At 32.9% G+C, this 24,026-nt stretch overlaps 2 protein-coding genes and 1 long non-coding RNA gene across 17 annotated transcripts in view; all 3 read right to left on the reverse strand.

The window, feature by feature from the left end:
* Positions 1 to 8,134: 8,134 nt before the first annotated feature.
* Positions 8,135 to 20,089, reverse strand: LOC138140236 (fork head domain-containing protein FD4-like). Its single transcript, XM_069061095.1, has 2 exons — positions 19,835 to 20,089; positions 8,135 to 9,210 (listed from the first exon to the last, which is right to left on the reverse strand). The coding sequence occupies exon 2, from the start codon at positions 9,206 to 9,208 to the stop codon at positions 8,192 to 8,194; it is 1,017 nt and encodes a 338-aa protein (XP_068917196.1). The 5' UTR covers positions 9,209 to 9,210; positions 19,835 to 20,089; the 3' UTR covers positions 8,135 to 8,191.
* Positions 20,090 to 20,777: 688 nt separating this feature from the next.
* On the reverse strand, positions 20,778 to 21,924 carry LOC138139925 (uncharacterized). The gene is made up of 2 exons (XR_011162406.1): positions 21,422 to 21,924; positions 20,778 to 21,035 (listed from the first exon to the last, which is right to left on the reverse strand). It is a non-coding gene; the product is annotated as an uncharacterized lncRNA (long non-coding RNA).
* An 86-nt stretch (positions 21,925 to 22,010) lies between these two features.
* LOC138139832 (agrin-like) overlaps positions 22,011 to 24,026 on the reverse strand; it is a 149,121-nt gene continuing 147,105 nt past the window's right edge. For all 15 annotated transcript variants that reach the window (XM_069060364.1, XM_069060358.1, XM_069060362.1 and 12 more), the window contains 3 exons: positions 23,616 to 23,798; positions 23,414 to 23,568; positions 22,011 to 23,359 (listed from right to left, as the gene is read on the reverse strand). In XM_069060364.1, the coding sequence (XP_068916465.1) occupies positions 23,205 to 23,359; positions 23,414 to 23,568; positions 23,616 to 23,798 (493 nt within the window). In that variant the 3' untranslated portion in view covers positions 22,011 to 23,204. The remainder of the gene's footprint in view (positions 23,360 to 23,413; positions 23,569 to 23,615; positions 23,799 to 24,026) is intronic.

Here is a 24,026-nt window from a genome sequence, read left to right on the forward strand (position 1 = left end):
TCTTATCTTCCGCCTCTTATCTCTTTTTTCTTCACCATACTGTATAAGATATCCCTAGTTTTGTAAAATAAAAGAGTTTACAAAACTTGTCAACAAGTTTGAGTAATTTTGTTTCCGTCAACGTATGGCGTAGCTTCATCTTCATCAGCTGTCAAACCATAGATATTAAACAATATTTATTCAGTGGTGTTCTGTTAATTTTAGTTATTTGTTCCTTTTGCAAAAACATTAATTTTAGAGGTAACCAATGTGAGTTTTCCTAGTTTTGTTAGTACGACGTGATAGTTTTTACTTTAAATTATTGACATAATTTATTTTAAAATTATATTAAAAGTGAGGTTATAAATCTGAAGAATATCTCAAAGTATGCCAACTAAAAAGAAAACCGGGGTCTATAAGCGAAAGAAAGGGACCAACCACGGCCAACTTGACTCATTTTAATTTTAAACTTACTTACTTAAGTAAGTATAAAACTTATTTTGTTTAATAATGCAAAGTACAGAGATGGCGTTCGTATTACTGACATGCTTGTCTCTATAAAAAAAGCAGCACCTGTAAGCCAATTTTCCTCTTGTTTTTTTATGATTATTTATTTACATATAGGTATGTATATTATTATTATTAATATTTTTGTCTCATCAGATAATACCTATTGTAATTAATATTTTGTTCTTATACAGATAGATAAAAAAAGGTATTTTTAAAGTATATAGGTAGGTTTATGTTTATTTAGTCTTAACTTATTTATATCTTAAATTGTCAATTTTCTCTCACAAGGAAGGTGTCAAACTACAATAGATACTGCTTATGGAATATGACATTTGTTGAAAACGCTGAAACACGTCAATTTTTATTTCTCATAGTCATAATGCTTTTTTTAAGTTGCTTCACTTGTTCATGACGTCATCCATTTTTGAGCTATGACATCACACCCATTTTTTTTTAATACAATGCAATAATTTTTGTTTTAGTTTTGGATAGTACTCTTAACAGCCTTTGTATCAAATCCTACATGATATCTTTTTATATACATATAATCACATTTATATATTTTTAAAAATTGCGTATGACGTCACATCTTTGAAGGAGATGACGCCACAAATAGATGCAGTAATTTAAAACCAGCGCACTTTAAAATTGACCTGTTTTAGCGTTTTACAAAAATATCATTCGTTTTGAAATTACTGAATTTAATCCATAAGTTGTTTCCCCACTGTATAATATATTCTTGTTAGTATCATACAAAAATCCTACAAAATGCTTCTTTTATAATTAAAGTAAATTACCAAATGAGATGATAATAAAATTGTTATCAAAGTTGTCCATGTCTGTGTCTTGATAGCTTGATAGTAGGGCTTCCTACGTAAATTTCTGGGAACAAAACAGGCTCATGCCTCTGTTCCTCAAATTGATAATAATAATAATAATAGTAGTAATAAAATTCTCATTTTAAATGTCACTACTGTCATTTAGTATTTTATTAAGCTCTAAACACTAATATTGCGCGTTTTATAATACTGCCATAATTCTAACGATGTGTTTATATTTGAATTTAATTTCTGAGAATCTGAATATGTGATGGACAAGTGACAATTTTCTAATAACAGATATTTACGTAAAAAATGTATGAATTATGCTAAGATGCTGAGTTTTGTTTTTCACTGGCGATTTTAATGGTATATTTTATTATATGATACTTAATACAAATAATAATAACAATAATAAAAATAAATAAAACAATAAAAATAATAATAATACGGCGGCCCTATTACTATCAAAGCAATATGAGCAATCAGTCAGTGAAGTTAAGCAGTCTCAGGAGCGGTCACTGTTTGGATGGCTGACCGCCAGAGGAAACCGCGTTTCGTTGTAACTTCAATACTTCATAGCTTCATTACTTGATTCTAGTTATGTCTGTAATCCTTCGTGTCGCATGAACGCACTCCGACGTGGATGTCGTGTAAAAAGTGTACATAGTGTAAAATTTATGACAACATGACTAGTGCTTTTAAAGGAATTATCATTTTCAGTACTTGATAGAAACATCCATAATGATAAAATAAAATCCGGCCGAAACCCCCCTCCTCCCCCCTAAACCTGCAACTTCAATACTTCATAGCTACATTACTTAATTTCATTATTGTCTGTAATCCGTAATCTCGTATGAATAAACTCGTGTAAAAAATGGGTGTACAGTAAAAAAAAAATAATAGAAAAAAATAATGCTTTCTAAGGAATTATCATTACTTGGTAGAATTATTCGTAATGATAAATAAATTCGGCTTCGATACCGTTCCCATTTTTTATAATCTTTGCGTTACGTTTAAAATCTGTTGCTGTATGCTGTGTAAACAAAGAATTTAGTGAGGTGTGTAATTTAGTGTTCTTGTTGGTTGGCAATTAAAGCAAAGTTTTGTGTGATTTTGGTGGGCAGAGGCGGTGTGCCGCAAAGAGTCGGTTTTAAACGCTGGTTATAGTGGGTGGGGTAGGTAATTAATAATTGGTTATCTGGTCCGAGTCTAAAATGGGATTATTCAGTGGGTGAGGCGTGAAATTGCGTTATGGCAGGAGTGACAGTTTCGAAAATGCAATCAGAGGAAATCCACGACGCCGCTGTCGAGGCATTTGTGTTTGTTTAATTGGCTCCAGTGAAAATAAGCAATGGTAAAATAGGAATGGCAATTATGGAGCTTTTGTGTAGAAATGATCGGTGGTTGTGCTTTGAAAGCTGCGAGAATAGCGTTAGAATTGGCATGCAAAATGATTAAGTGAAGATTTTCAATTAATATCGGGTTATTTTTATTATAAATGTTTGTGGCATATGGTTATAAATATCTTTTTATGTGTACCGCCTTGCCTCTGATGGAGTTTAAAGCACTGCCAGTTTAGGTATCCTAAGCATGCCAACACGCATCGAACGCCTCAGGCCCTGCACAGGTGTTAGCGTTTCAACTCACACCTCACTCGGTCTCATCAACCCCAATTACAGGGCCGGTTTCATCACAAGATTAAATTTAAAACAATGCATACCTATTGCTCGTAAATAACATTCCGTACGAGAACCATGTGGCATGGAATCCAAAAATTACAACTGCTCCGACGACTCAGACTCTTGCGCACACACTTCTTGTAATTCACCCACAAATTGAAATTTTATATCATTTTATGGTCCATTACATGCTTCTTTCGGAGCTTTTCGACCCAAATTGATCCGAAACCCACCTCTTACAACGCACTTTTATTTCACACCAAATCTATAACAAAAGACCCTTTTCTTTCACATTTACTTTGAGCTTTAAATGGAAGCAAATATTTTCGGAATTTCTTTACATCGGAAACAGCAATCCACTCGGACTTGATCTTTCATTCTCTCTTTATTATTTACACTTGATGGTTTACCAGACAATTAAGCGGTTTCGTTTGTTCACGAGAATCGCGTCACACGAGAAATCTATAACTCACTTTTCTAGTTTATTACAATAAACATTTTATTTTATTTTAAAAGTTAAATTCACTTTGCCACTTCTTGCTGGAAATACTTCACATACCCATCAACGGTGCTGTAGTTTTTTAACTTAATTAAATGATGATTCTGTATTTATATGATACCTATTAATCCGGAAAAATATACCTAATGGAAGGATATTGAGTGGATTAATAAATTAGTAGCTATCAAGAAAAAATTAAAAGCTAGTTCAATTTTTTTTCTATCGACCTCTAGCTCATCAGTTCTATATCGATCCCTCCATAAAGTGAATATTATTTACATATTTATTTATAAAAAAATAACCATTATTATTGTTTCTGTTGCCTACTGTTGTTTAAGAGATTCTGTATGATGGTAACAATTTTAATTATTAAATATTTATTTTTAATACAACGAAAATACATGTTCGTTTTTGAAACAAAATTTGAGGAGTATCTTGTTATGAAACTGAAAGGAAAATTTCATAAATGAAATAAATATATAACACATATAATTACGTGTATCGCAAGAGAATTATTATAAAAGTAATTTTTGCACAAATAATAAATACATATATGATTGATTAGCCGAAGCTTCACTCAAAAAATAGAGAATCAAATCTCAATTAATCAATTTATTTGAGTGATTGATTACTGACTTATCAGTGTATGTAGCAGATCATCATTTTATATGTTTTAAAACTGTACTTTTTATTCCTTTTAAGACTAACAATGGTGAATTAAGTTGATAAATTGAAAATTTTATGGAAGTTGGTTGAATTATGGTTACATATGAAATCAATAAATGGAATATAATAATATCATAAAATAAAAACCGTTAAATTTTAATACAATCGACGATTCTTTTCTATAGATTTAATAATTTCTCATGAATTAATATTTTGTCACTTTAGTACACGTGTAATGTCAAAATCTTTAAAACTTTGTATGGAGTAGTTTTCCTTTTAGATCTTCCAGTGGAATTTTATTTCTCACTTAACTGGTTATTCGTCAGCTTTAACACAGTATCTAGAAAATAGTAATTGGGTGACGCGATAGAGAATTCATTGGAAAGCATTTAGTGCTCATAAATCTCTCTAAGTCGGTTAAGAAATTCTCTGGTCCATGTATCTACCTATTGTGCATACATTGTAAAAATTTCCGACATAGTTATATTGAGGTTTGCCTGTAAAACCTACAAGTACACAATTCAAAATATTTGACATTTAACCCCGCTTAATTTATGTGGCACTCTTTACAGATGTTTCAGTGAAATATCATCTTATTTCATTTCCGAAGTACCAACTATCTTTTGTTTTCTTCTTTGACAAAGATCGAACCGTTAAAATGATCGATGCTTACAGGAAACTCTCATTAAATTATTGATCGGCTTATTTGTACTTCGCGGTTTTGTTTTCTTTGCTAATTTCATTTCCTCTTTGAATTTTAATAACAGTATTCCATCAATAATCAGCTCGTACTTTGGACATATCTACGTTGCGTCCAAAAAATAAAAAACCTCGCGGGGTGAGATAATTACACGGTACTTCTCCACTTAATTTTTTTTTGTTTCTGCGGCTGTATAAAGTCTTCATGATTAGTCGGCTCTTAGGAAAGCTCACGACGGTTGCTCCTATTGTATTTAAAACTTTCTACAGAAAAGGTGCTATTAGAGAAGCTTAGAAGATTTTTTAACAATATTCCGGAAACCAGCATTTACTAAATGATGGTAATTAAACGTAAAATATTACTAAAAATTCAGTTATCTATTATAATTAAATAGGCAAATGCTTCGTCTAATTGCATACTTCGATACTTATTCTTACGTAACTTACCACAAAAATGGGTATACTCTACAATTATGCAAACAATACGACATGATAAACACCTATTTTAATTGTAAAAATTAGTGGAATAATATTAAATTTAATTTGGAACGAAGCTTAATTATAGGTGGAGTTTGTATTACACTGGATGAACCCTCATCATCTTTTTTATAAGGTTTAAAACTGACGTGAATTAAGCTTCTTCCGCGTATTTGTGTTACCGCAATTCTTCGACATATGTACTTCTATTTCTATTTTCTTTCTTCACTCTCTCAATATGTACACAAATTTCAATCTTTCACTGTAAACCGATTCGTTGCATCTTTGACATACCATTAACAGAGATGGATTGACATACCTCCGGTACAGATCTGTAATTAATCATATTCATAATTGCGAGAGAAAACAAGAAGTTGTCAGATGTAATTTACCAATTAAAATTGAAATTACTTATGCAACTTTGTTTACTGTATAATTATTAAATTTGCTTTATTTATCATTAATGTTCAAGTTATTAAGGGAAAAAATAAACTATGATAGAGTGGCACCCTTTCCATAATTTTCCTGTATAAAATAGAAAGATGGTATTACGTGTTCAAGACTGAAAATCGCAGTTATTACCAATAATAATAAAAATAGAGAAGCAGTGTCGCGTCAGCCATGATTCTTATAAGGTATTCAGATACTTAATAACCGTACAGAAGGGTAATAAAAATGTTGTTACACTCTGTATATAGAATTTAGCTTGTGGTTCTGAGAACGCCAGTAGTTGTCTTCGTTGTTGTTTCTTTGAAAATGTTGCAGCTAAGCGATTGCAGTGGAATTAATACTATTAAAATAGTCATTTAAAATATAGAATTAGGTACATCAAAGATTCTATTCTAAAGAAATTTAGCTCTGAACCTGTGCCGCTTTAATTAAATTATTATTAATGGTACAGTAATTTAGAGATGCCGGTGACAATTTAATGATTTTCCAGTGAACGATCTGTTAAATTAACGATTTTCAATGCTGTACGCAAGGAACGTTAAAGTCAGATAAAAGGTAATGAATAATTTAATCGTAATTTTAGTAATTTATTTAATAAATAATAATTAAAGTGTTTATTATAGGTTTAGTAATACTTATAATGTCGAAATTAAACAAAATTCGCGTCGAGGAAAACTTGGCTTTTACGACAAGGAAAATAATGAATAATTCACATTTTAATGATATTTCCGCTTGTGGCCGAAAGAATTAATTCAATATAACCATTTGAAAAACCACAAAAGCTTTTCCCTCTTGAAATTTTCCGCGATCTCGTTTAATAGAATTAATTCGGGACACCACGAGAATCTTAAAATCGTCCTTTCTTTCCAGGTCGAGTCAGAAGGAGAGATTAGAATTTGGAAAAAAAATCTATTATGTTTGCATAAAAAAGTGGATGGATGATATTTCACGTAATTATCCTTTATGATATACCCGACGCCGTTTCAGGGTTATTTAAATAAGTTAATATCGCGGCACTAATGCATTAATAATACGAATTTTCTGCCAGAAATAATTCAGCGGTTACAAAGAACAGCGACCATTTAGACTGCCAACCCCAATCAATTTATTACCTTAAAATATAGGTCACCCTAATTCATTTTTTATTTATATTATTCAATAGGTCGTTGCGCAATACCGGTGTAATGCAACAATTTTCTTCTCTTCGTATTTCGATTGTTTTATCGTTGAAATTGCGTGCACCGAAGCCATCAACCACCTTGTGCATAATGATCGCAATAATAAAATTTTTGAATTAGCTACCTCATTAAAATGGATACGTTTTACTTTAAAATATACAAGTAATATAAGACGCAAATTGTAACTTTATTAAAGATAATGAAATGCGGGCTTTCAGGATTGCACATTACAGGTGTCTCTTGTAAAATATGGAGGTGCAATCTTGCAAATTTTAATCATTTTATATACCTACATTAGAACACCACCACTCACTCCGTATGCATTTTTTAATTGAAAACCTTTTTTTGTTTTCATTACTGCAACCATGTTCTACAAGCTCGGATGCAAATAGTTACATTTGTATCAGTCTGCTTAACAGCTATGCAAATACTCGTAATAAATTTGTAATTAAAAAGGAAAAAAAGCAAATTTTTGGAAAATCTTTTTCCGATTCTAATTTTTTTCTTGAGTTGTTTATAGAGAATTTAGGTGTCCTTCCCGAGAGAAAGAATTGTATTAAGTTATTTAAAATGAAGAAATACGCTTGTAATTGTCTTTTGTTAGCGTTTAGTTTCGGTGTTGGTAAAAGGTTCGTCTTGTTCATGTTGGGTCTACCCCTTTTACTAAAATCGCATTGCGCTGTCTTTAATAATGACTCCTACCATCTTACTTCCTCTCGTTGAGACAGTCTGTGTATTTTTCTGATAATTTAAATTTAAATTGGTTGGCGGTTTAAAAAAAGGTGATCGTTTTACGGAACCGAATAAACGGGCCCGCAAATTAAATCACTAACACCTGGCAAGAAAAATGGGCTGTTAGATAAAAACGGGTCTATTATAATTATTGACCTGCTGTTGTATTGAAAACAGATATTTTATCGGAATTACCGATATCTTCAGATAAGGCTAATAGATGAAAGAGCGAGAACAATAATGTGTTATTAATGCAGTGGGTTAGTGTATACTCTGTAATTAACATAGAAATCAAGAGACATAAAAAATGAAAGGGTAAATTGTGCATAATCGCATCGGAATCGAACGAGCATTGTTAGAAAAGATGTTGGTTATCGCAGAGAGGTGACAAAGGGGGTGGAGAAATTTTGGCAAGTGAAAGTCCGTGGTGGTTTTCAGGTTTTATTTAAATATAACTATAAGAACCTTAAATACATTAACACAGTTATGCACAACAAATATTTACACGTTGGTGGTTTCTTCAGAAGATGAGGAGGAGATCTCGATGTTGTCCTCTTGTCCATTCTGCGAGAAGTAGTTGAGTGGGATGTTTTTGTCCAAGACGGCCCTATCACATTCGTGTTCAGTCTCATATTCCAAATTGCGCACGTTGGGCATGCAGAAGGAGTATTGCACTGGTACCGGTACAGTGTGGCACGAGGCCGGATACAAGGCGCTCGGCATAATCGGAAGGGGTCGTATGACCCCGCTGCCTCTTTTCGACGCACTAGTGGAGGCATTTATCGAGAAGATGGCAGCCGCGTACTCGAAAAACGCCGCCTGTTGGGCCATAATCAAGTCGTCTCGGTTCTGCATCTCGTTCTGGGAGGTGGACGCCGGCGCCATCATGTTCACCCATGACAGATTCGGCAGGGTCTGTATGGGGGGCACAGTCGCGGGGAATTGCTGTGGCGAGGGGCTCGATTTGGTCTCGCTTTGGATGATGCTGTCGATGCTGAAGGACTTGGGGGCGGTGGTGGTCGGAGTGATGGGAGGAATGGGCAACGGGAGGCCGGTGCTGACGGGACACACTATCGGAGGAACGTTGGGGAGGCAGCTGGGGGGGTTCGGACTGACGGTCTGACCGGCTGCGAAGGAACTATTCAGTTTGGACAAGCTGTCCAGCTCTTCATGGACGTGCTTGGGAAGCTTGAAGCGTTTTCGCCGTCGAAGAAAACTGCCGTTTTCGAACATGTCGAGAGCCGAAGGGTGCAACGCCCAGAAGGCGCCCTTCCCGGGCCGATCCGGCCGTCTGGGGATCTTGATGAAGCAGTCGTTGAAGGAGAGGTTGTGGCGGAGGGAGTTCTGCCATCTTTGCGTGTTTCGGCGGTAGTACGGAAACCGGTCGGTGATGAATCTGTAGATTTCTGACAAGGGGAGCATCTTCTCGGGAGAACTCCATATGGCCATGGCCGTTAGAGATATGTACGAGTATGGCGGCTTCTGATCCCCGTATGTCTCACGAGGTGGCCTTGGCATTTCTGGAACAAAACACACCCTGATTAATCACAAAATGTCATCGGCGCACGAAAAAACTTGCTAACATTATCTATTAGTTAATCTTGTTGCCCGCATCTTTCATCCCCCTATCCTTTATAAAATGTATGTTTCGCACGACGACTGAATACACCTGTAATTCGCATTGAGAAAATAAATTCTAACTTAACGCACCTGATAACTTATGTAACATCAAAGGAAGTCGCTCTGAAAAATTATACCCGCAACTTAAGTCAAAGCAAATATTAAACTTGAATTTAATAGCAAACGGTTTGTAAGGTGTAATGCATACATCGGTAATTTATGATGATTATACCTACTAGGTTGTTCAGTGGTCTTAATTCTTATTCAGCAAATGCTTTGAATCAGAACCGCTGTCCTTTCAGACCGTGTTCACGGTAATACCTCAAATGACAGCACTATCTAGACATACATTCATTGGACGCAAATCAGGTAAACATGGGGGCGATTCACCCATTATCCACTTGTTTATCGTATTAACGGTTGAATTTTTCTTTCTTTGAACAAAGAACTGTGTTCAAAATGAAACGTGAGCATTAGTTAATTTTTTTTTAAATGTTCTCAAACCCTCATTCGGTAGGAACGTACTTCATTTGTATAAACATTGTTTTTTAGTTCCTAGTAACGACAATTTAATTGTCATTGTCCTAGGCTAACACTGTTGACGTATAAATTGTATGCAGGCACATTTAAATTAGTAACATAACACGTAAATGGCGGTAGCCATTTTTTAAACATTATCTTCTGATGACAGTTTTGTAGCCTGTTAATGACATTTTTTTTTATTAAAATGCAATTTATGTAGCACAAATATGAGCAATAATTCGTCAAAGCAAATTTTTCCTAACCACCTTTCGTGAATTTTCTCGTTCTCAAAAATCGTTCAAGAATATATCCGGTGAATTTTTGTAACATAAAATTTTCAGTTAGGTAATGCCCTAATAGTTCTTTTGTAGTTTGATTGCCATAATTTCACTTTCATTAGGGCATTTGTTATATTAATTATTAATCAATTGTTACTAAATTATTAATTTGAAATAAAACTTCCTATCCTTTTTAGTCAGTGAAAGTGTTCTTTTATTTCCAAAAACAGAGTTAAAATATTGTAAGTGAGAACGTAATAATATCTTATTGGTTAAATATTGTGTAAAAAAATTACATTAGTACTCATTTTATCTATAGGTATACAGGGTGTGTCAAAATTCGCGAATTCCGAATTCAGAGCGTTGTAGGGGATCACCTCATAGTCCAAATATGGAAATAAAAAAAATCGAGACTTCCCCCACAAAGATACATTGGTCTGAGGGTGCACTCTTTGAACTGCGTTACAGGCTGAAAAGTTCAGTGATGATTGTGGAAAATAATAACGTAAAACAATTTTTTGAAGAATTTTTGTAATTTTTCTTAAAAATGGAACGGCAACGTAGCTAGAATAGTATTTTGTCACAGTGGATATGAAGGCTGCTATGTATTGAACAAAATTAAAGTGCTTATATCTTCGCTTATATTTTTCGAGCTCCACAGGGTCCTTCCCTACCACGCTCTGAATTCGGAATTCGCGAATTTTTAGACACCCTGTATGGATGCATTAAAATTATGTACAGATAAATACATAACATACATACGCTTGTATCAACGTTGAAAATATGTATTGGGAATATGTTTATGGGTTAATTAATGATTTATTGATATTTTATTGATCTTTAATTTTTTTTTAGATTGTAATTTTAAATTTAAAATTGATATCTATAAATTTAGAGTACATATCCGGTGTCAAAGCTGCACTCAGATTTAACTAATTCGTTCTATCAATCAATCTTTAGTGAACGAATCCTCGGTAGATATATTGATATATGCACAAGTAACTGACTATTGTATTTTATACAGTGTGTCTCACTTAAATGATATTTTTGTGTAAGAATAAAAATTGAATTTTTGCACAGTTGTAGAACTTTTCCGATATTTAAGTCAACTGGAAGTTGTAAACCCAGCCAACTGCGAACTCGCTAAGAAGTTATCAGAAAAAGTTGTTGAGAACAAATTTTGACTCCATATTTCGAGTGTAAATACCAAATTCGTGTTTTAATTTTTTTAAATAAGTTCTAGTTTTTATTTTTAGTTTTGAATTGTTAATAATGAGAAATAAAGTTTTTATGAGAAAACGAATGGAATTGTAAAAAAAAACTATTTTCTTTATTCAACAAAAATTAAAACAAATATTGAAACACTGAACATTGAATGTGAAGCTATGATTTTTTTTTCTGAGAACTTCTTTCGCGTTTTTATTCTGCAAACTGACGAGTAGCGTTCACAATCGACTCTTCAAAACCAATTTTGAGGATACATTTAAATGAACACCCGATACAATAAAACTGTACCTATGTTAATGTTTTCAATATATCTATTTGTGGAAAAAAAATACAGACAATTTTTTGATATAGGTAGACCAAGTTCAATTTAATTATAAAAATATTTTAGAATGAAATTTATTGAAAATTTTCAAAATTTGTTAATACCCTTCAGATTATTTTTAACTTTATTGTGAAGCGGGCAAGATATTTTAGTGTCTTAAGAAAATCCAAAACTTCAGTCGCTCTACAGTCTCAGGAAAGGGCACCAACTTATTTCTCAGAATTTGGAAAGAATGGAGCAAATTTAAATTTCGTCTAATAATAATTTGCATCACTACATTTTTTAATAAATATTACATTAAATAAACTTACAGTTTTTTGTATTCATCACTTCTTGACAGTTTCAACTCTCGTAAAGGGGTCTCGATGTGTAAATGACTCGGGCCCCAGTTCATCTCTGTGAAGCTCCGGTTCAACAATTACAATTACAGAGTGAAGTAATAAAACGAAAAAGACAGAACTCAATAAAGTATTACTACTAATCAACTGAACCTAATTTTTATAATTACATAATTGACATTATAGGGAAGATGCTGCACTTTAAAAACAAAGATTACTTCTCTATTGCCATTCAAAATTGTAAATTCATAATAGATTTAATGTTTTTATAGCGGGAATTTAAAAAATAAAAATGTAAAAAAACATGTTATCAATGAAAATTATAGGTCATTTTCGTAAATAATTGTACCCGAGAATAATCTAAATCTTTATTTTAAAAAATTTATTTGGTCACACAATTTTTTATAAGATTAGACTCCCTATAAAGTTCTATATTTTACCAGTTATTCGCTTTCGGATTGTTATTTTGTGATGTTTTCTTTATTTATAATGAAATTAGTGTCGAAAAAGGCTCTTTATATTTATTGTGTGAGCAGATAAGGGAAAATTAATAGCTGAATAAAATGAGAATCATTCATGTTATGGATTTTTTTTCGTTTGTGTTCAAGCCGAGCTTTCAGTTTCGTGTAAAGTTTGCTTTTGATAAACATCGTCCTAATTAACTGAATTTATCAAACAAATTATTACATACACTATTATCAACCATCTCTTGAACGTATTCGTATTATGGATTTTTAAAACTCGGTATATTGTTTACATGAAACATGAAACACGTGTCTACGTAAGGTTTTAATGTTTCAATAATGGCTCCATATTTTAATCAGATATTGTGCACAAGCACTTTACTGCTTATTAAATTTTAGTTCGTATAAATTAAACAATTATGTCCGGCTTGTATTGGTTTTATTGTTTTTTAGAAAATGTGGTCAAAATTGTAGATTATTAGCGACGCCTTCTACAGGTTAGTGACTATAAAATTTAATGCACGGTTAGTCGTTAAGGAACTACTGGTTTTTGTTTTAATTAAAAACGCATTTTTACCTAATGATCTTTTACGGTCCTAATTAACATATTAATGGTTTTGTGTAAAAGATTAAAAATTGCGTTTTAACTTAAAGTCAATATTTGTGTTGGATTCAGAAAGTCGGCAGCTTTATTGTCGTGTTTAGTGATTATTATTTTCGGGTGTCACGTTAATCATGGTTGGTAGTTTATTTCGAACGCACCCCAACACTTTATCGACCCCGGCTAGGATATATGCTTTTTTTCACATAAGTAGCGACCCCTTTGCAAGATAATGGAAAATATCTCAATTGCACGCCATTCGAAACTAAACCAAAATTTTAAACCGAGAGCGCCAAGATGAACGTTTGACAAAATACAAATTTTTTCGAAAAATATTTGTTCATAAAAGGCGGTTGCCTTGGATAACGAGTAACACTCGCGAGAAGAATTGCAGACAAATAAACAAAGAAACAGGATTCAAGGAAAAAATGTCGGCAGTTAATGACCAGAAACAACACTAATAACCCACTAATGTTGTTTGCTTTATAAAATGATCGTTAAATTTTTGATGTCTCACGAAGTTGAGCTATAAATTCGTGGATTATAATTTTTGACAACACAAAGACATGATCTCACAGACTTATTCTTTAAATTTCGATTTTACAAACAAGTGATTTATTTTAAGTTTTTTAATTTCGTCTTTTTTGTCGGCACTGTAGCCTTGTGATGTTTGTGTGTAATAGTAAACGTAACAATCTTTACTTAAAGATTCCGCAGTTCAAAGATCAAAAATTTTAAACTGGAATTAAAAAGGTTAATCTCGAAATAATTGCAGGGTTGAGAAATAATGATAACGTCTATAAGGCAGGAAAATTAAGTTTACTGTTTATTACTGAGGCTTTTAACAAATAGACTTATAAGTTCTAGTCACAATGTTATATGAAGTAGTTCATTGTAATTAATGACAGTAAGGGAAGTCGGCATAAGATGGGCACATTCGTACAAGATGCTGACATACTGTAGCCAGCAATAGCGTGTCCAATTTTAAATTTCGTTTTTGCGTTTACTTTACAAATAACTGTTTCTACGGTTTTTAATTTTTTACCTTAAAAAAGTAATTGAAATATTAGAATAAAAATCTAATATGGTCACATGCACATTTGATTGACTGGTTCTAATAATATATTGTTATGTTTTGACAGTAAATTAATATTTTTAAAGTAAAAGCATTTTACGTTAGTGAAACCTGCAGTTTTAATTACATTTTAAGTAAAAGAAGTTAAGAATTTATTTCATATTTGTGTCAGATGTTTTAAAAGTAACTTTTTAAATAATATCGTGTGAAATGTGAATTCATTTCGATACTTGTGCATGTGCTACTACACTAGTTCAAAAAAAATCCGACACTAATGACTGACGAGCAAAGAGCGTCGCATGTTTGCGGTTTGCGATTTGTTTGAACGTGCAGTTAATAATCAGAATCTTGTGAAAATACAAAACGTAAAATTTCACTTCATAAAACAACTAATCACGGCTGAACAAATTCAGGGGGCTTGTTAACTAGTAAAATAAGAGAGAAGAAAATAAAGTATCAAAAATTGTTCGCGGAGTGTATCGTAATTGAACAATTGAACACCCTGATTATGCAAATCACTGTTTTATCTACCACAAGCAATTTAATTATACAACTGTTAATTTTTTCTTTAGAAAAATGCGCCTTCACTAATGAACCCGATAAATGTATTTTACTACACAACTAATGATGTTGCACTTTTGAGTACTTTTAGATATTACGAAATTTTAAACGCACTCTTTAATAGTAACGAGTGGTTAAATCAAACCAATTAAATTGACACTCACATTTTATTTGTTATTGAATAGAATGTAAATTCACCATGCGAGTGCATTTTATTTATTATTGGAGAAATTGGAAATACGGGAACCAAAACAAATTTACGGCCACTTAATATGGCCATAATCTTTCAACTAGCTGAATGTCGGAATGTCACAACAGTGTAGTTTAGTAGTTGCATTAAGTGATTTATGTTTGCAAATGCATACAAATACGTATTCATTATATCTCGAGCATAATAATAAGTTTAAATCAAACCATAAATTTCTATTGCTGAGCACACTTCAAGGCACACATCGTTAATAAATTGTCAAAAATAAAATGTCTTTTTCTTTTTACAATCCTTGATAATATTCACCTCTTTGATATTTTGTCGCCACAGAAAAATGAAATTTTTTAAGCTTTTGGGTTTGTCAAAATTAGTTTTAATTTCCTACATTCAAATAGAACAGTACCTATTCTAATGCGATTTTGGAGTTGGTACACATTTACATAAACCAATCAGTACATCACAAAAAATAAAGTCTTGTGTCAATATTAAGTTACTACAATTCTATATTTATTTGGAAGTGAAGAATATCATTCCCAATATCTGTTTTAAAAAGGCATTTGAACCTGCTACTAATTTTTAGATTCGATGTAATTCTCTCTAGTTTTACGTGGCAATGATATTTTTATTAATACCTACTCAAGTGTAACTCGAGAATGTAAAAAGTGTGTAACAGATAAACAGAACATAAATAAATAATGCAACTATTTTGCAGTAAGTTTGAATGAATTATGATCTGTAGCTTTTACAGGTTGTTAAATCAGATTAGTTGTATTATTAAAATGTCACTTTATCAATTTAGTAACTGTGATAATTAAAATCTAACTACTGTGTACGTTCAATTTTAGAAAATTATCAATGAGAGATTTATTTTCTGTCAAGTACATAAATAATTCTTTTTGAATAAATTTATACATTAATTTCATTTATAATCTGAGTATCTGAATGAAAATGAACATCGATTATAAACAAAAGTGTGACAAATTAGTCAATTCCACAAATTGCACAATAAAACACTTCCCCAATTCCAACACAAAGTGTGCATTAGTGGGAAAATGCCGAATGCAACTCATTGTAAATCCCTTTTCCGCACAGATAGGGGAGCTTTGAGTTGTTCATTTGTAGAAATGTCACTTTTTTTTCACTTGGAAACTGTAACTACAGCCGTTAGTTTATGGCACCGATGTTATTGACTAATAAACATTTACAGTGATTTTGAAACGAAAGCAGTTTGATTCAGAATATTTTAGAGATATACAGAGGGAAGTGTCTTATATAAGATTATTTAGCTTCAACAGAAAAATGTAAAATTATAAAAAATACGAAATAAAATATTGGAAGGTTAAATGAAATATAGTAGGTAGATGCAAATTATTATGATAATATAAATAATAATAATAGCAGCAGCAATTAATAATTCTAGAAACTGATAAAGTTTTAAAATAAAAACAATATAAATTTTTACAAAGACTTGAATAAATAATGTTATACCCACTGACAGTAGCTAAAAGCTGAAAGTAGTTTGATAACTCTAAACAATAAAGAATAATATACTCGTAGATGCAAAAATAAAGTTTTAATTATAACCTACCAAAAGACTTATCAGGAAAGTGATATACAGGGTGTATTAAAAATGACGCATAATATTTATATCACATGATTTTATAATGGAATAGAGCAAAAAACTCTAGTACCAATTTACTGTTAATCCTCCGCTTATGGAGATATTAATTTGCTTCGATTGTAATGGAGAAATACATTTAAATAGCTTCAATAACACATAACTAAACAAGTAAAAAAATATTCCAGCACTAATTTTACCATTTTGATTATTGGATTATGTATTTGTAATTTGATTTAAAAAAATACTATTCATACATTTTTAATCTACTGCAACAACACAACTAAGCTCGAGTGATTTTTCGAACTTGATTAAAATCAGAAAGTAACAAGGATTGTCATTAACGTCAGTTTTGATAATATTAATAATTTAAAAAATATTTGTCAAGACCAAATTCGAATTAGAATTTTTTGTTTGGTATTCAACACAGATTCACGCGACATAAATATTATGCGCCATTTTTAATACAACTTGTATAGTATGTTAGAGGAAAAAATAATTTAAAAAAATCGTAAATATCTAATTTAAAGCAGTTATAAAAAGTATCAACAAGAATTAGTGTACACAAGATGGTAAATATAGGATATAAAATGTCGGCAGTCCTAAAAGTGTTAGAGAATTATATAAATTTTGAACAATGTGTAGTCGGAAAATGTATAAAGATGATGAAACGAAGAATACCTATGCAATTGAGAAGTCTAAGGAAATAATGAGGAAATTGCAAATTGGAAGAAGAAGTGCACGACATGTTCCTAAATTGCTTAAGAATTTTGTTTTGTAAGATTTGTTTGGATTAATACATAATTCTTTAATAAATTTCTTATTATTATAAACATTTATTGTAAGTGGCATCTCCTGAATTTTATTAAAACCGGTATTACAGAAACATGAAATGTGTTGTAAATATGCCCATATTTTAGAATTAGCAGGTTGTGGCAGAGAAACCACTAGGAAAGTGATTTTGAAATTTTGAATTTTCTACTCAACTAAACCTTTAAAACTGAAAATGTATTGTCTGTTGCGTTTTATTACATTTTATCTTGTAAGTAATTTACCCAAAAATTGTGTTCCATTGGAATACCTAGCTTTAACGAATTAATTTAAAATTATATATATATCTGACTGTTTTTATTAAAGTATTATGATTAGCTAAAAAGAAATGGAGACAATTTTTTGGGTTGTTCTTCTACATGAAGTACCTGGTACAAATAATATGTTGTACAAAATGGACGGAAAGAAATCAATACTTATTATTTTTGATATCTATAATTTTATGTAACTAGTTTGAATGTACGACTTTGTATACGCAATTATTTTATGTTTAGTTCTTTGGAAGTGAATCCCGTGAATATTTTGGAGAGCTTTTGGAGCTTTTGATGTTGACGAATTGTCGAGGTGGCACGTGCTGTTCTGACGCAACAGTCGCTCAGTTGATATTGTCATTGTGTCTCCGATTATTAAGCGATGTTTGGGGTAATTCAGACCCTGGGAGGCTCGTCGAGGGTTCGAAACATCCCATTAGAACTTAGTCAACATGTACTGCTACAACTATGTAAACAGTAGTCGATGTCGGAATATTACCAACACGAAAGAATGGGAAAAGAGCCGCTCACGCGCCCACTAATAGGGTTCTCATCCCATCAGTTTTAAGACACCCGAACTAATTTATTCAACAGTCAAAGTTTCGGGGTGAGTTACAAGCGCCAAAACAAATTACTTTATTAAATAATTACCGGCGAAAACAATGTTTAAATTAAGCGGGTGCTAATGATATGCCGCGAGTACCGGCGGCTATTATAATTCTATTACCATTACGCCCGACAGATAGTAATTAAAATAATGACGAAGGCGATTATTGTCTATTTGCACACGTTAACCGATTCGCGAAATTCGTGAGGACTTGCTCGACCACGGCTAATTATCTGCAGAAAAGTGCCTTCCAGCTAATTTACCCTTATCTGCCGTGCCATTTAGAACAACAACAACACAATTCCGAGTGATCGAGTTTGTGAAAAAGTTAGCGGCGCTGTGATCGCTCACAAAATCTGAAACAATCAAGTGAAAGATACTAAATGATTTGCTGTTTTTACAAACGAGTTTTTGTTGATTTGAGAGTAAACTGTCTGCTATTAAATGTGTCACGTGTCACGTGCTTATAATACACCGTTATCGCCTCAATTATCTGTAATTCTGCTAAATTATAAATAGAGTTGTTGCAAAGTGGCATCTGAACGTTAAATTGTTGTGAAGGTTCTAAATATAGAATCGAATTATGAAGTTAGCCGCGGTGTATAAAATATGCAAATGGTAAAAATTCCGATTTGCTTCTACACAAGGGTCATATTTTTCCATTTGAATTGAATTAAGACAAGTCGAGACGTTAAAGAAAACCGACTCACATCTCCACTGAAACGGAACGCCTAAATCCCACTTTTATTTTAAAAATTTGAATGAAACTGCATAAATTAGCAAAAGTCACATTTGACTTTAATGGCGTGTAAATCACGTCTGGCTTCACAGAAAAACACATTTCGCTTGTTTTGTTGATCTATAAAATATGATCTATCGAAGTGGATCTAGAAATTGAAGCAGATTTGGTAAGCTCATATTTTACTAATGATTGGGCCACATTTACATAACCAGTATTTTATTAAGAAAAGGAACCGTCTTTTGTGGGTTTCCGCCGAAAATGAGTAATGAGTTTGGTAAATATAAATCAAACAAACTTTCCACGAAGCCGAGAGGTGAGGTTGGGTACCGCCGGCTAATGGTACAAGGTGTGAAGATGTATTAAAGGATTTTAGAAAGACATTTATTTCACCACACTACACTTGTGATGAACTTTAACGCGTTAGTTAACGTGAATTATTATCAAATCTGTTCCTAGTTGGCTCTATTTTGGGTTCGCAGAACTACGGGGTGGTCACGATTCACCAAAACGTTTCTCGTCGCGGATTCATTTGTTTATCGGTGGGTTTTGTATTGAATACTGTTTGCACTAATAAATATTAATTATTTATGGCGCGGCTGCTATTGTATACGTGAAATTTATTAAACTTATCTATACGGTGTATGTAATAAGGTCTTTTATGTTCGATTATACAGCTGACATTGATAATTAATAGCGGCAAAATAGAGGGACAAACCAAAACCATTTATCACATCTACTTTGAAGTTAAATTAGATTCCTCGACACAATTTATCTTTTGTGGAATAATCAATAACGATTGTTCAAAGATCTAGCTGGGGTAAACTGGGCCAAATTATTTTATCCAGCACCAAAACAATATCAACTCGGTTGTTAAGTTACCTGCGTTTCCAGATGCCTTCTAAGTGGTTGTTTTTATCCATTTGTGCCACATGACAAATTAAATAATAAATCTGTATAGTCCTTTTATGACTGCTGCTTGTAATTCGTACACAAACTAACACTGATATACCGCACAACAATACATAATGTTATAATCTGTTTGGGAACCGCACAATAGAAAATCACTGTCGGCTTATTTGTGATGGGATTGTCGGCTTAGCTTTGTAGTTAACTTTACAAATCGGTTTATCTAAGAGAGTGTGATCAAAAATGTGTATCATACTAGAAAAGTTATGGGTACGCAGGCCTTTTCAAGCCCAACCTCAAAATGTAACAACCTCTTCTCATTGGATCCTTACGAATCCTTCGGCATAGGCGGGAAATATTAATCGCTTGGGAGGAGTTTCACCCTAAAGCTCCATTTTGTATGGCGTCCTTTTTTACCGGATCCTTTTCAGTTCGCTCGAACATGCCTAATGGGAAGCTTGTGCACTCGACTAACACAAAACGCGACTTACCAAACCAAGTTTTTTCCAACAATTTTAATATCCTTAACTCTTTTTATCAAATATATCCTCCGACTGTGCACAAAATCGAATTACAAATCTAAATCTGGTCATTTGGAATATTTCTACAACTAACCGCTTTGTCCTACCGCACAATCATTATTAGTTCTAAAATGTGTACTATATTGTACAGCGTGTGCACATTTTATTGTTAGATTTAGTTGAAAGTGGCGCCACACTTATTCGAGTACTAGTGGTGCCCTCTCAAGTACAGCTGCCCAAATTAGGAAAAGAGTCCTGATTATGGACGGGCGTGCTCTCAATACCTCGCCAATAGATGGCAGTAGGAAACAACTGACAGCACTCTAAACAGATTTCTGTTTTTCAATTGTAGTTTTTGTATTGACGTCATAACACTAACAGAAAGGACAGAGGTGTAAGTATTAAAAATAATATCACATTTATTGGTCCATTACTGTATATACAATAACTTACACTATATTTTAGTACTATTAATTAGACAGACTCAAATTGAATGTAGCATATTCTCCTTACGATCGACAGAGATATATTTGGGACGAATATCGCAACAAATAACACGATAGGGCTCAGTATAATAAACGTGATGTATACGAGTAAATTCCAGAGGCATTTTCCAATGGTGTCATCATACATTGCTCTCGGAACCATACCATCTGCAAAACATATAAATATTAACCAAGCGCGGGTGTTAAATCTTGCAACGCAAGTCTATTTGTGCGTTCCCTTTTGCAATACAAATAAAAGTAGTATAGTGCCTGTGAGGTGCAGGGAAGAAAGAACTCTTTGTTAGTGTCCGTATTAAGTAAAGTCTGACCTGTCGATTGTTGACGCGTTTGTTTATAGATTATTGTTTATTGTTAAGTGAACGCGAGTCAAAGTGCGTAACACATCTTTGACATACTTTTTCCGTGACATAATCCGTGACATGATTGTCACGATTGTTTTGTTCCGACGGTGAACTATTGTACCAAGTAATCGATTTTGTCTACAAAATCCACCTGAACGATTTAGAAACTGTCGAAAATGTTTTCGGAATTACCTGCAGTCGTTTGTAGAGTTTCTCTTAGGATGCACTCTACACATAATTAAAAGTTGAGCGGTGTTCTGATATCTTTAGAACAAAGAACATGGTTGACTTTTGGTCATAACAAGACGAACCACACGACCAAAGAGCTCTCCCACAAAGACTAGTCTCAACAATCCGAACAACCTGGCCGTACCTGGACGACCTTCACTGCTTTATTTAATACTTTCGCTTTTGCGCCACGATTTGTTCATTCTTGCTGCAATTATATAATTGTAACGAAGTCACTGGAAAAGTTATTTATTTAATCACGTCCCGCCATTAAACAAATAAGTTTCGACGTGACACGTCTTGTTCCATTGTGCAAATCGTGATCCAGGGTCGGTTATTAATTTTTGATTTTCAGTTGCGTCATGAAAATTGAAAATGTTTGCAATAGGTGTTGGCCAACGTTTTTCCGATGCTTTCTCTTCGCAATATTTTTAGTTATAAACAAGTGTTTTCGAAATACGTCGCTTCTTTCGTGCATCACTCAGTGTCGCTGAACGTCCTTACTGTCGTTGATTTTTGAGAATGGGAGTGGTAGGTCAAGTGAACTGCTTCGTTTAGTAAGAAAAAAATATATTTTGTAGCATTTATCATACAGAGGTCTACAATAGAAATTATGAGTAGTACTAAAACAAACTTAATTTAATTTAGCTCTTCAATCTAAACCGATATACGTAATTAAATTTTTGCTATAAATTAACATTACCTAAAATAACTATCTTTTATTGGCTATTTACATAACATACAAGCATTTTAACTCCTCTTATTACGTACGTAATTTTTTCGAAACAAATTATTGCCAGAAAACCATAGACTTAATCAGTACTTACAGATAGTGGATTCACACAATTGTTACTGGAATCGGGTAACATCTAAACATTTCATGATATTGTACAAATTTTAACATTGGCCATAAAACATGATTTTTTTTTTGTTCAGCCTTGGTCACGAAGAGTACCAAATCAAGGTCTGAACTAGCAATATCAGTCCATCTTAACGTAACCTTCAATAAACATGTAACATATAATTGGCAGGTTTTACATTGTCTCTACTATATTATCGTTAACATACTTTAAACAAATTCAAAGATTAATTGAGTTACAATCCGAAATAAATACAAGACTAGATCGATACAAACAGCTTTGCAAAACACTTCTAACTGTTAATTTGTCGTCTATTTAACACATTGACTGCCAACATCGAGATCTGACAGATATGTTGAAGTCCAGATTACAACTACTAGGAACAAATGATATTTGTACAATTTTCTCGTAAATTCTAATGTTTTTCTGGGGTTCGTTTATTGATGAAATAAATATGATGACACAAAACATTAAAAATGTGTGAGATGGTTGAAAACATTAGAAATTACAATTGGTCTTCAGCACAAGAGGACAAGTTAGAGCCGTTGCGGGAATGATTGAGTGGTATTTCGAGCGACTTGTCAAGTTGTATTTAAGACTTCATTTACTTAAAAACAAACAATGAGTAAGTAGGTTTTAACATTAAACAATTTGTACATCTGATATGTTATTACATTTAATTATTGTAAATGGCAGCCAATGTTTCAAATCGGTTTGAATGCTACATAGAACTGCACGTAATTTTTTAACAGTACATTTATATACAACCATATAATATCATCTCTAAGCTATAGTTTAAAATGGAAAATTGAGGAGTACAATATATCAGTCTCACAGTTTTAAATCATTTAATTGTATTGCATGATGCAACAAATAATTTACATCAGTTAAATTTCATTATCGTGGCAGAAGTTAACTTTATTTAATTCATTATTGGAGACCATGTCTAGTGGTTTCGCATTTACTAAAATATGTTGAATGCATCCCTCGAATCCCTTGTAGTAGGCCGATGGTAGTCCTTGGGGTAAAGTAGCCGTCCCTCCTGGGAACACAATTCAGTTAAATTCATTTTTAAACAAAACTACAGTTCAGATACCTATCCACAATTTGGAATTCGTCCTTAGCGAAATGGCACCGTACTTCGATATGCCCTTGATGGGTGGTTCCCCATCGATTGATACGAAACCGACCCGTTTTCGTCTTCTCACCTGAATTTTATGCCACTTCCCGTCGTCTATTTTCGTTTTCGATCTGGAAACAAAGCGATATTTCCCGACAAAGCTCGCGTTGCGACTCACCTGATTGCCCAAAATACGTCTTGTTTCCCTAAATTATAGCTAATTTCAGGATAACCATTAACAATTGCTATAGAAAAATAATCTTCTTTGATATTTCTACTTTTACTCCTCCATAATAGAAGAGCGTCTGTTGCGAACGTGCGCAGTTTAATTTCGTATCTGTTGCCTCGTTCCGGTTTTCTCCTGAAAAATGCGTTTTCTTCAATAAAATATCAGAATGCAGATTAAAATTAATGCGTGATTTTGTCCAACTCCCCTCCGCGTCATTGTCAAGAACGCATTCAAAGTTTCAGGAGATATCACCAACATTTATAATCCGACGTCGCAACTACCGTCAAAAATAATTACTTTCGACTACGTAAAAGTTTCATTCTAATGGGATTTTTTCGTAAGCGTCACTTAGTCTGATCG

This window comes from Tenebrio molitor, chromosome X, assembly GCF_963966145.1.
Source record: "Tenebrio molitor chromosome X, icTenMoli1.1, whole genome shotgun sequence".
NCBI lineage: Eukaryota > Metazoa > Arthropoda > Insecta > Coleoptera > Tenebrionidae > Tenebrio > Tenebrio molitor.

Excerpts from the sequence above, each read along its gene's own strand:
- LOC138140236 (XM_069061095.1), bottom strand. The coding sequence starts at position 9,208 with ATGCCAAGGCCACCTCGTGAGACATACGGGGATCAGAAGCCGCCATAC.